This window comes from Salmo salar, chromosome ssa14 (genome assembly GCF_905237065.1).
Source record: "Salmo salar chromosome ssa14, Ssal_v3.1, whole genome shotgun sequence".
Taxonomy (NCBI): Eukaryota; Metazoa; Chordata; class Actinopteri; order Salmoniformes; family Salmonidae; genus Salmo; species Salmo salar.
Genome location: NC_059455.1, coordinates 18,916,258 through 18,929,323, shown reverse-complemented (window position 1 = coordinate 18,929,323; position 13,066 = coordinate 18,916,258). Strand labels below are relative to the sequence as shown.

General features: G+C 43.1%; 1 protein-coding gene across 2 annotated transcripts; it reads right to left on the bottom strand.

Moving 5' to 3' along the window:
• Positions 1–3,996: 3,996 nt before the first annotated feature.
• On the bottom strand, positions 3,997–7,426 carry LOC106600285 (ladderlectin-like). 2 transcript variants are annotated; one of them, XM_045694017.1, is made up of 6 exons: positions 7,316–7,426; positions 6,876–6,963; positions 6,433–6,548; positions 5,925–6,116; positions 4,314–4,428; positions 3,997–4,215 (listed from the first exon to the last, which is right to left on the bottom strand). In XM_045694017.1, the coding sequence occupies exons 1-6, from the start codon at positions 7,328–7,330 to the stop codon at positions 4,124–4,126; spliced, it is 618 nt and encodes a 205-aa protein (XP_045549973.1). In that variant the 5' UTR covers positions 7,331–7,426; the 3' UTR covers positions 3,997–4,123. The 2 variants fall into 2 exon arrangements, with proteins under 2 accessions (XP_045549973.1, XP_045549974.1); XM_045694018.1 differs by having other exon boundaries at positions 6,876–6,960; positions 7,316–7,420.
• Positions 7,427–13,066: the final 5,640 nt, after the last annotated feature.

Sequence of the window (13,066 nt, the reverse complement as noted above, 5' to 3'; positions counted from 1 at the left end):
GAAGACAGAGGAAAAATATCAGTGTTAGGGAAACTAAAAGTAGCTTCAGGTCATTTGTATGCAAATAGTTGTGAGATCTTTTATATTCACTTTAACAGATGGTGACCCCAGCTAGGAGCGAAAGAGCAGCGAGGTTCTCTCAGGTCTCGCCTTCCTTCCTTCCGTCCTTCTTCCAAACCAAGTCATTTGCCCAGACGTCGTAGCACTTGGTCCCCTTCTTGATTCTGCTCCGGTAGCTCTCCTTCTGTTTCTCCTGCGCCTCGTCCATGTTCAGTCTCACCTTGATTGAGAACAGGAATAAATACAACTATATTTCCTAGGAAGGTGGTCCTCAAAAGGCGTTCTGATCTGGTTTGAAAACATCCACCGGCTCGCGTCCGTACTCGGTGGAGGCCTAGATGCTGCTGTCGTGTGCAAAGAGAGACTTACCTTCAGGTTGTTCTCGCATCCTTCCTGGTACCAATCAAGGGACTTGCCCATGGCAGTCTTGAGGGTCTGGTTGGTCCAGTCACAAAACCTGGAGGAGGGGGTAGGAAAGCGATATCTATTGACAATGTAACATATTGAAATATGTACCATGGAAAAAAAATGTGTAAAAAGAAATTAAAACCATTCCAGCGTTCATGACCTCGGTCACTCAAGGATGACCGTGGGTGTTGAAGATGTCCACCATCGCCTTGGAGGTGGCCTCGCCAGTCTCGTCCTTGATGGGTATCATACAAAACAATCTGTTTTTGGTTCCAAGCACCTTTAATGGTTTACAGAAGGGAATTGAGTTAAGCACGTCCTCTTTCTTCCCTTACTGACCCTAATGGGTATTGCCTCCACCCACTTAGTAAAGTGATCACCTTCACTTCATTACTATGATCATGGTGATGCAATTATACTAGCTAGCTGTGCACGGAGGGAATAAACACATCACACTGCGCATCATGCGATTCCATATGAAATGCATTTCTAAAGCCCTTTTTACATCAGAAGATTTCACAAAGTGCTTATACACAGTGGTTGTAGAGGGTGCAACAGGTCAGCACATCAGGAGTAAACGTAAGTTGGCTTTTCATAGCCGAGCACGGAGGTCGAGAGAGTCGAAAACAGCACGTCCGATGAACAGGTCCGTGTTCCATATCCGCAGGCAGAACAGTTGAAACCAGTTGGCTCTAATAAGTATATCTTGTACTCACGTCTATACCTAGCGAGAGTTTGGAAACGCAAAAGCTACATTCTGCGATTCGAACCACCAAACAGCTGCCCCACTACTTGGTATACAGGGAACGGATGGGGTAGGGAAATGTAACACTAATATTCACTGACAGCGCTCTGACAATTTTCAACTTTTAAAAGCTATACACACTATTCGTTTACGTTAGTGTTTGTGAAGTGATAAACTCAGCAACAATAAAAAAACATCCCTTTTTCAGGACCCTATCTTTCAAAGATAATTCGTAAAAATGCAAATAACTTCACAGATCTTCATTGTAAAGGGTTTAAACACAGTTTTCCCACACTTGTTAATGAACATGCACCTGTGGAACTGTCATTAAGACACTAACAGCTTACAGATGGTAGGCAATTAAGGTCAGTTATGAAAACATAGGACACTAAAGAGGCCTTTCTACTGACTCTGAAAGACACCAAAAGAAAGATGCCCAGGGTCCCTGCTCATCTGCGTGAACGTGCCTTAAGCATGCTGCAAGGAGGCATGAGGACTGCAGATGTGGTCAGGGCAATAACTTGCATTGTCCGTGCAGTGAGACAGGACCGACCTCGCAGTGGCAGACCACGTGTAACACCTGCACAGGATCGGAACATCACACCTGCGGGACAGGTACAGGATGGCAACTGCCCGAGCTACACTAGGAAGGCACAAACCCTCCAACGGTCCGCTAGACGCTGGACTGAGGTCTTGTAGGCCTGTTGTAAGGCAGGTCCTCGCCAGACATCACCTACGGGCACAAACCCACCCTCGCTGGACCAGACAGGACTGAAAAGAAACAAAAAAAGCTCTTCACTGACTAGTTGCGGATTTGTCTCACCAGGGGTGATGGTCGGATTCGCGTTTATCGTCTAAGGAATGAGCGTTACACCGAGGCCTGTACTCTGGAGCGATTTGGAGGTGGAGGGTCCGCCATGGTCTGGGGCGGTGTGTCACAGCATCGTCGGACTGAGGTTGTCGTCATAGCAGGCAATCAACGCTGTGCAGTACAGGGAAGACATCCTCCTCCATCATGTGGTACCCTTCCTGCAGGCTCATCTTGACATGACAACCCCACCAGCCATACTGCTAGTTCTGTGGATGATTTCCTGCAAGACAGGAATGCCAGTGTTCAGCGAAGAGCCCGGATCTCAATCCCATTGAGCACGTCTGGGACCTTTTTGATAGGCGGGTGAGGGCTAGGGCCATTCCCATAGCCCCAGAATTGTCCAGAAACTTTCAGGTGCCTTCGTGGAAGAGTGGGGTAACATCTCACAGCAAGAACTGGCAACTCTGGTGCAGTCCATGAGGAGATGCACTGCAGTACTTAATGCAGCTGGTGGCCACACCAGATACTGTCTGTTATGGTCATATACACTGCTCAAAAAAATAAAGGGAACACTTAAACAACACAATATAACTCCAAGTCAATCACACTTCTGTGAAATCAAACTGTCCACTTAGGAAGCAACACTGATTGACAATAAATTTCACATGCTGTTGTGCAAATGGAATAGACAACAGGTGGAAATTATAGGCAATTAGCAAGACACCCCCAATAAAGGAGTGGTTCTGCAGGTGGGGACCACAGACCACTCCTCAGTTCCTATGCTTCCTGGCTGATGTTTTGGTCACTTTTGAATGCTGGCGGTGCTTTCACTCTAGTGGTAGCATGAGACTGAGTCTACAACCCACACAAGTGGCTCAGGTAGTGCAGCTCATCCAGGATGGCACATCAATGCGAGCTGTGGCAAGAAGGTTTGCTGTATCTGTCAGCGTAGTGTCCAGAGCATGGAGGCACTACCAGGAGACAGGCCAGTAGATCAGGAGACGTGGAGGAGGCTGTAAGAGGGCAACAACCCAGCAGCAGGACCGCTACCTCCGCCTTTGTGCAAGGAGGAGCAGGAGCACTGCCAGAGCCCTGCAAAATGACACTGAGCACATGTGACAGTGTCTGGAGACCCCGTGGAGAACGTTCTGCTGCCTGCAACATCCTCCAGCATGACTGGTTTGGCGGTGGGTCAGTCATGGTGTGGGGTGGAATTTCTTTGGGGGGGGGGTCGCACAGCCCTCCATGTGCTCGCCTGACTGCCATTAGGTACCGAGATGAGATCCTCAGACCCCTTGTGAGACCATATGCTGGTGCGGTTGGCCCTGGGTTCCTCCTAATGCAAGACCTCATGTGGCTGGAGTGTGTCAGCAGTTCCTGCAAGAGGAAGGCAGATGCTATGGACTGGCCCGGCCGATCCCCAGACCTGAATCCAATTGAGCACATCATGTCTCGCTCCATCCACCAACGCCACATTGCACCAGACTGTCCAGGAGTTGGCGGATGCTTTAGTGCAGGTCTGGGAGGAGATCCCTCAGGAAACCATCCGCCACCTCATCAGGAGCATGCCCAGGCGTTGTAGGGAGGTCATACAGGCACGTGGAGGCCACACACACTACTGAGCCTCATTTTGACTTGTTTTAAGGACATTACAAAGTTGGATCAGCCTGTAGTGTGGTTTTTCACTTTAGTTTTGAGTGTGACTCCAAATCCAGACCTCCATGGGTTGATAAAGTGGATTTCCATTGATTATTTGTGTCATTTTGTTGTCAGCACATTCAACTATGTAAAGAAAAAAAGTATTTAATATTATTTCATTCAGATCTAGGATGAGTTATTTTAGTGTATATTTAAACATGTTTACTGAAAATTAACGCAGTTGACAGTGAGACTACTTTTTGGGTCCTAAGAGAATTCTATTCTTCAAGAAACAATATCAAAGAATTGAAATGCCCACTGAACAGACTCCATCTTCAAAGTGAATCAATGTTTAATTACGACTCATGAGATTAAATACAGACACCTGTTTTATTGACAAGAAACAATAACTACATAACATTTGCAGTTAGGATGCTGACACCGGCGTAGCATTTTTGGTTTCAATTGATAGTTTGAAGGATTAAACAGGTTCTTATGGAGCACACGGAGGGATAGCTCTTCCCACATGATTCATCGTTCCAGCCGTTTTCAGCTTAAGAGGAAACACGAAATAGAAAAGTAAGTCACATTTATTTGTTAAACGTACTCTGAAAAAGTTGAATTTGATGAATGATAATGGGCTTACTGTACCTCCAAAGTTCATCTGAATACATGGCTCTCTGGCACCATAGTGGTTATTCGGCTCCCCTTCAGCCCAGCTCTCGTAATCAAATTTGGAGCCGTCACTCCAGAACCATAGCCTGTCCTGTGGGGAAGTAGTGAGATCTCAGATGTGCTTGCTGAACAATTTCTAAAATCCAACATACTCATGGTCTTTACTCCACCACCAGAACCGTAAAAGCCACCACTACCAAAAACGTGCAGACTGACACTGGAACTGTGGGGTGAAAACCCATAAGTGTTGATACTACAACCACATTTCTAAAAATCCCAATGCATTTCCATAGCCTTGACCGGTGAAAAAAAAACCCAGCCTACAACCGTTTAAAGACTGAATCTGCATTAGGGGGAAACAGCGCCACCATTATCATTTTTGGTCGCTGAACAGCGTCGCGCAGCATGGTTAAAAACAAAATAAAAAAATAGCTAAAATTGTTATATGTCGCAAACTGACGGGTCACCATTAAGGCTTCCAGATTTAAAACATGGCCAGACCGATATGGAATAGGTTGCCTTTTGATACCATGCTATAGTACTCACTCCAGCCCACTGTGTCAGTGGATACTGCAATGGGCATTCTTTTTGTACATCTGTAAGATCTTCCAAACCAGGTTCTTTTTTATATAGACACTTTCTTAAAAACTACACCGACCTATCAACTTAACAAATGTCAGATACAACCTTAATCCCAAGGTCTCAAATGGAACAAGCCACCTAGTAAGTTGTTTCTGCGCCATAGCAAAGAGGAAGAGTCGAGAAGAGCGAGAAGGATAACTACGGCCAAAATCTGCCTTCTCAAGCGGGTAAGGTTTTTGTATGGCCGTCAATAAGATGTCGAATTTCATTGACGACAAATATAATGGCTTATTTGAGCAAATATACGTTTTGTAATGCTTAGGTTGTTACGAGTACTGATACAAGTAGCACACATGACATGCCAGAAACTGAGAAAACCATTTATATCGGAGTTGTGCCTGTCACACTGGAATCTGCTCTCTCATAGGCTAGAATGGTCCCACCTGATCTGCCCGACTGCATTCCATTGCAGACTCTACACATGGTTAGAGGCCAATATAATGGATCATCTGTGGCAATTGCTTTGGAGTTGAAATATCCAAGTATTCTTTCGAGATGATCAACTCAAATCTAGACCTACATCCAACAGTATTTCTTTCACTTTTGACAATGACTTCACACGAGGCCTTAGTCACATGACATGCCTAAATACTTATAACCACTAGGCTAATAAATCACATGTGTGAACAAGTGTTGCGATTGTGTGTGTCCCCCGTTACTTGCTAAATGTCAATGAGCGTTGTCACCATCTTTCCTCTGCTGTACCTCAAACTGTGCTCATCACCAGCTGAGAAACTGGCGAGTTGATTACTCTTGGCACAGAGTTGTCTGAGCAGTGTCTTAACACCTACTCTGAGCTGATTGTTTCATTAGTCTTAAAACAGGATTCCTAGGACATGACATATTGATGAGTATACTAAGACCTCAAGCTGAACTGTTCAGGTATAGTATACCTTTCCCTGGAGTCACTCCTATCACTTTTACTCAACTATGACAACTGGGTACCTTTTCCACCTTTGCCTGAACAGCATCATATCCGCCAATCCAGGTAAGAGGGAAACTGCCAGTATTGATCAACACCACCGCCTGTAGAAATCGGAACTCTTCATAGCTGTGCACAGATGCCAGGTTTGCGCCAAGGTACTTTACAGTGTTGCGCACAGGTTCCAGTTTTTCTCCAAGTAACTGACAGTGGCGCTAGAGCAAGCAGTACACAGAGACAAAGACATGTCATAATGGAAGTATTAGTCAGTTGTCCAGTCTGAGAATTTGTCTTCTGGACTCAAATATTGCCATCGGAACTAATGTTCTATTAACAGGCTCTTAGAGATTAGTTAACCCATGCCCTGTGGGTTCTAATAGACAACAGGGCCCAACTCCACACAAATATTGCAAAGCCTATAGACATTATTAATTACAGCATATTTTACATGAGGCGCCTGTTAAAATAAGGCCAAAGACCCTTTAACTAAAAGAGCCAGATCATTTCAATTGTAGAGGGTAAGCATTATACCTCTGCTTTGGGCCATGTCATTGCAGTTTTGACAAACATGAAGCAGCGTGAATTAAATTGGAACCAGCCTCTGGGGCATGGGTTTCTTTTGTCTGCTGCAAATTTCACCAAATCATCTGAAAGGAGAAGACAGGGAGTGTTACGAAATTGCAGCCGACTTGAAAGGATAGTCGAGACTGACAGACATACAAATCCCCTTGCATCATAAATAACATTTTTAGAGCAGTCATACCACAACAAAATATACACAACGAATGATGTAAAGCACAAACTCATTCCACAGAGCACCGAGTATCTACAGCTTTTAGCGCCTCCCTCTATTGATCAATTTAGAACTCCCCTCACCTGGTTGTCTTCATTGAAAGGTAAACCACCTGCAGATACTAGGCACTCTGTGGAATGAGTTCGACACTCGTGATGTAAAGTGTGAAGCTGACTCTTACTTGCTATGTTCGCAGTCATTATGTCGCCCAGTGTAAAGGCAGCGCTGAGAAGCAGTAGAAGGGTCAACATCGCCATGGTGATAGTCTCCTGACACACACACACACACACACGAGAGAAGCCATCTGTTTCCCCAACCTCTGCTCGAGCACCCCAGTAAGTCCACTTATCACATTCAACTAATGAAGGGCTGAGGAATACCAGCTATCATCTCTTCCACCACATACAGTAGATTAGCCTGGCACACAGGAATGTTTGACTCCAAATGGCACTACATAGGGAATTGAAAGCATCTGATAGTCACCATCTACTTAAGTAGAGAAGTCTATGCTCTTGGGTTCTCCCCAAAACAGCACCCTAGCTAACTAACCCCGATGCATGGCACACCTAGTAAGACACCATTTGGGATGAAATCCGATACAGTACTATGTTGAACTCTCACCTGCAGTCTGGTCATGTCAGCGCTCTGTTTGTGAGTTGAGTTCTACCGCTTCCTGCTCTCCTTTTTTAAGGACCCATCCAGTCAGACCCCTCCCTCTCTCATCCTTTAACCGTTCAAATAATCAACTAATCATCAAGCTTTTATCATTTGAATCAGCTGTGTTGTGTTAGTACAAAAACCAAAACGTACACCCCTTGGGCAACGCCACGGGAAGAAGTTTGGTGGTGCAGGGTACTTTTAATGAATGTTATTTTCAATTGGGGTGCTGGAAAAATATGTTTGGCTGTGCAACAGGCGCTCTATTGGTCCACTATTATAGCACTACTTTTGTGAAAATGTAACAAATCTATAAAAAGTTGACATATACAGTACCAGTCAAAAGTTTGGACACACCTATTCATTCAAGGGTTTTTCTTTATTTTTACTATTTTCTTTGTAGAATAATAGTTAAGACATCAAAACTGTGAAATAACACATATGGAATCATGTAGTAACCAATATATTTTAGATTCTTCAAAGTAGCCACCTTTTGCCTTGATGACAGCTTTGCACACTCTTGGCATTCTCTCAACCAGCTTCACCTGGTATGCTTTTCCAACATTCTTAAAGGACATCCCACATATGCTGAGCACTTGTTGGCTGCTTTTCCTTAACTATGTGGTCCAACTCCTCCCAAACCATCTCAATTGGGTTGAGGTTGGGTGATTGTGGAGGTCAGGGCAGTCTGATGCAGCACTATATCACTCTACCTTATTGGTCAAATAGCCCGTACACAGTCTGGAGGTATGTTGGGTCATCGTACTTTTGAAAAACAAATGACAGTCCCACTAAGCGCAAACCAGATGGGATGGTGTATCGCTGCAGAAGGCTGTGGTAAACATGCTGGTTAAGCGTGCCTTGAATTCTAAATTAAACACAGACAGTGTCACCAGCAAAGCACCGTCACACCTCCTCCTCCATGCTTCACGGTGGGAACCACACATGCGGAGATCATCCGTTCACCTACTCTGCGTCTCACAAAGACACACTAATCAGACCAAAGGACAGATTTCCACTGGTCTAATGTCCATTGCTCGTGTTCCTTGGCCCAAGCAAGTCTCTTTTTCTTATCGGTGTCCTTTAGGAGGGGTTTCTTTGCAGCAATTCGACATTAAGGCCTGATGCACGCAGTCTCCTCTGAACATGTGTCTGTTACTTGAACTCTGTGAAGCATTTATTTGAGCTGCAATTTCTGAGGCTGGTAACTCTAATGAACTTATCCTCTGCAGCAAAGGTAACTCTGGGTCTTCCTTTCCTGTGGCGGTCCTCATAAGAGGCCGGTTTCATCATAGCGCTTGATGGTTTTTCCGACTGCACTTGAAGAAACTATCAAAGTTCATGAAATGTTCCGCATTGACTGACCTTCATGTCTTAAAGTAATGATGGACTGTCATTTCTCTTTGCTTATTTGAGCTGTTCTTATCAAATAAATGGACTTAGCCCTATTTGGTAAAAGACCATCTTCTGTATACTAGCCTTACCTTGTCACAACACAACTGACTGGCTCAAACACATTAACCTCTATGGGCTAGGTGGGACGCAGGCGTCCCCCCGTGGTGCACTCCATCAACAGCAGGTGCATTTCAAGAGCGGCAAATTTGAATCCAAATAAATGTCAAAATTCACATTTTTCAAACATACAACTATTTTACACCCTTTGAAAGATAAACATCTCCTTAATCTAACCACGTTTTACGATTTCAAAAAGGTTTTACGGCGAAAGCATAAATTTAGAGTATGTTAGGACAGTACATTCACAAGAGTTGTGTGTAATGTTTTGTCAATTCAAAGACAGGGTCACCAAAACCATAAAACCAGCTAAAATGATGCACTAACCTTTTACAATCTCCATCAGATGACACTCCTAGGACATTATGTTAGACAATGCATGCATTTTTAGTTCTATCAAGTTCATATTTATATCCAAAAACAGCGTTTTACTATGGCATTGATGTTGAGGAAATCGTTTCCCTCCAATAACCGGCAGTCAAGTCAGCATCACAAATTAAATAATTAAAATTAGAAAACATTGGTAAAATATTATATTGTCATTTAAAGAATTATAGATTTACATCTCTTGAACGCCATCAACTTGCCAGATTTAAAAATAACCTTACTGGGAAATCACACTTTGCAATAATCTGAGCACTGCGCCCAGAAAAATACGCGTTGCGATACAGACTAGTCGTCATGTTGGGGAGATCTAAAATCGAAAATACTATGTAAATAATCCATTACCTTTGATTCTCTTCATCAGATGTCACTTCCAGGTATCACAGGTCCATAACGAATGTAGTTTTGTTCAAAAAAGCTCATCATTTATGTCCAAAAATCTCCGTCTTGTTAGCACATGATCTAAGCCCGCCGGACTTCACTTCATGAACGAGGGGAAAAAATATATTTACGTTCGTTCAAACATGTCAAACGTTGTATAGCATAAATCATTAGGGCCTTTTTTAACCAGAACATGAATAATATTCAAGGTGGACATACTCTTTTATAACGTATTGGAACGAGGGTACCCAACATGAACTCGCGCGCCAGGTGTCTAATGGGCCATCATCGTTCCATGGCTCTTGTTCGGTCAGATCTCCCTCCAGAAGACTCAAAACACTTTGTAAAGGCTGGTGACATCTAGTGGAAGCAATAGGAAGTGCCAAAATATTCCTCAGCCCCTGTGTTTTTCAATGGCATAGGTTTAAAGGTAATACAACACATCAGGTATCCACTTCCTGTCAGAAAATGTCTCAGGGTTTTGCCTGCCAAATGAGTTCTGTTATACTCACAGACACCATTCAAACAGTTTTAGAAACTTTAGAGTGTTTTCTATCCATATATAATAAGTATATGCATATTCTAGTTACTGGGTAGGATTAGTAACCAGATTAAATCGGGTAGATTTTTTTTATCCAGCCGTGCAAATACTGCCCCCTAGCCCTAACAGGTTAAGAAGGAAAGAAATTCCACAAATTCACTTTAAACAAGGCACACCTGTTAACTGAAATGAATTCCAGGTGACTACCTCATGAAGCTGGATAAGAGAATACCAAGAGTGTGCAAAGCTGTCATCAAGGCAAAGGGTGGCTACTTTGAAGAATCTCAAATAGAAATAGATTTAACACTTTTTTAGGTTACTACATGATTCCATATGTGTTATTTCATAGTTTTGATGTCATCATTATTATTCTACAACGTAGAAAATAGTACAAATAAAGAAAAACCCTGGAATGAGTAGGTGTGTCTAAACTTTTGTCTGGTACTATATATGTATGCTCTTTACTTGTCAGTGTTCCAAATGGGGACATTATTTGTATTTTTACCTAAACATGCAAACACCATCAGATAGAATTCATAGCAGGCAGTGCACTGGGTTAGTCAGATTTTGATTAAGTATAACAGAACAGATGAATTGGCGAGACATTCACTCTCATGGGATGGGTTGCCAAAAAGAACTAACTGAAAGCCACACTCCCAGATCTGTTTATGCTGTTCTGCCAAGGCTATCACTGTTACGGTTCACAGCAAAAATGCAGTCAAAATACAGTTGAAATGCAGCTGATATTTTGACGCTTCTATATCCCTGGATATCACCTGCATGAATAGCAATTTCTGTTAAGCTCGTTCCTACCCTGCTCCTGTATTTTTTTCAAACATCGACCAGTAGCATTGCTAGTGCATCTCTCTCTCTCTACCAGAGTCTACCCCATTATAAGAACCCCAACAATAACTGCTAAAAGCCCATGTAAGCCTGTTGGCCGTTTGGCATGTAGGAGATGACGGAATTTGCTTTTGGAAAAGGTTGAGGCTTTTTGACACTGGCTTGAACGGGTCTTAGCAGAGCATGTGTATGAGCATCAACAAGCCTTGTTACCATGTACCCTTTGAGAATGAATGAACCAATTGTTACATCACACAAACATAAGTACCAGATTCATTTTGGGAAATTCATTTGGGTAGTTTTCTTTGCACATTGGAGGATCCTGCAAAACCAAGTGTGAGGTTATGGCATTGATGTCATGTGTGCTATCCACATCCTGGTGCTGAACTGTGAAACGTCATGCGGTGCTGAACATTTTGAAACAGCTTGGCTCGTGGAATTACTCTTTGATCCAAACTAATACATTAATGAAATTGCTGCACTAATGAATTATTTGGAAACTAAAATCTGATTAAGGGAAAGTCCCACACACTTTTTTCTGTGCGCACAGTCAGCCTATTTGTGCCTGCCCAACAGAATGCACATTGTGGTGCGGGGACTGCCATATTGTTTCATCATTTTGCCATAAGGCGTAGAGCCATTTTTGAGTGAGAGACTAATAAAACCAATACTGTCCCCCACTGCGTCGCAATAGGATTCGATCAACTATTAGCGTCCATTGCTATATCAACGGTGTGATTACCTAGTCATTGGAATTTTGGAGATCACAGCCTAAATTGTGTTCTTTTCTTCGTCGTTATGCAAACATGGCTGATTTCCGCGACAATTTCGCTGTTTAAGCAAGCTTTGTTTAGCTAATAACATGGAAAGATTAAGTCAAACTACTTTTTGGGTACCTCGTCAACATTACAACATGAAATCCTTATGTCTTAAATGTTGCTCCGTTTAGGAAATGTCAAAGAAACCGTGTATTCTGCTTGACACAATATCACAAAGTAAGCCCATGTCCACTCCACAAATATGTAAATCCTCTTGATTCAGTCACTGGCTTGTCTGGCTGTCATGTTTTTATTTTAACCTGCCCTTATCTACACTGAAATAATATAATTTCAGTAGTCCTCTATTATGATTCATTTTTCCTCTCTATCACATAGCTCATTAAATACACCCTTGTGGTTGAATATATATCTCTTGTTGGTCCTAGGATACAACAATGAATAATCTGGAACAAATAAATACCATCAAAGGATACCTTACAGCTTCCAATAATGAACACCTTGTGAAACAGCTGTGAAAACCAACCTGTCAATATTTTAATACATAAACTTTGATCGTTTTTGGTACAGTTGTGTCATGAATTTATTTTCTGTACACCGACAATCAGACTAAAATACTGAATTCTGGTGCGTGGAATATAGAGGAGGTGGATGTGTGTGGGTGGGAGGTTCTGCCTGTCCCTTGTTCTCAACAGGCAGCCAGTCTCAGAAGGGGGACTTGAAGAGGGAGACTGCAAAGTCCAGGCACTGCTGCTCTCTTGAGAACAGGAGCAGGGTAGGAGACAGACACAGAAACAAGCAAACACACAGGTTACACTGAGAAAATGTAATGGATTGGTGTAGTGTTAGAAATGGGAGATATGTACTGCTCAACACTTTTGGAAGGTATAGCCTCCATGGTCCCCCTCCGCACAGAGAATCAAACTGATCCAAACTCACTGGTTCTGGTAGATGGGATTCCTCCTGGGGGCTCGGCCAGTCGATGGTCCTAAAATTAATTTCTTGCTTTTCTCAAATGTCAACCAAAACTTTACATACTTTGTCTATCGAGCTTCACTGAAGTGTAGGGCGTCAGGGCTTTCAGTGGTCGACTGTCCAACTGTGGAAGATTGTTGGCTTCCACCGAGGTAACCCTAGGAAGACAGAGGAAAAATATCAGTGTTAGGGAAACTAAAAGTAGCTTCAGGTCATTTGTATGCAAATAGTTGTGAGATCTTTTATATTCACTTTAACAGATGGTGACCCCAGCTAGGAGCGAAAGAGCAGCGAGGTTCTCTC

Coding starts and splice junctions, on each gene's coding strand:
- LOC106600285 (XM_045694017.1), bottom strand. Junction 6,549..6,875: donor AATGACTGCGAACATAGCAA/GTAAGAGTCAGC, acceptor TTCTCCTTTCAG/ATGATTTGGTGAAATTTGCA. Junction 4,216..4,313: donor TATTCAGATGAACTTTGGAG/GTACAGTAAGCC, acceptor TTTCCTCTTAAG/CTGAAAACGGCTGGAACGAT.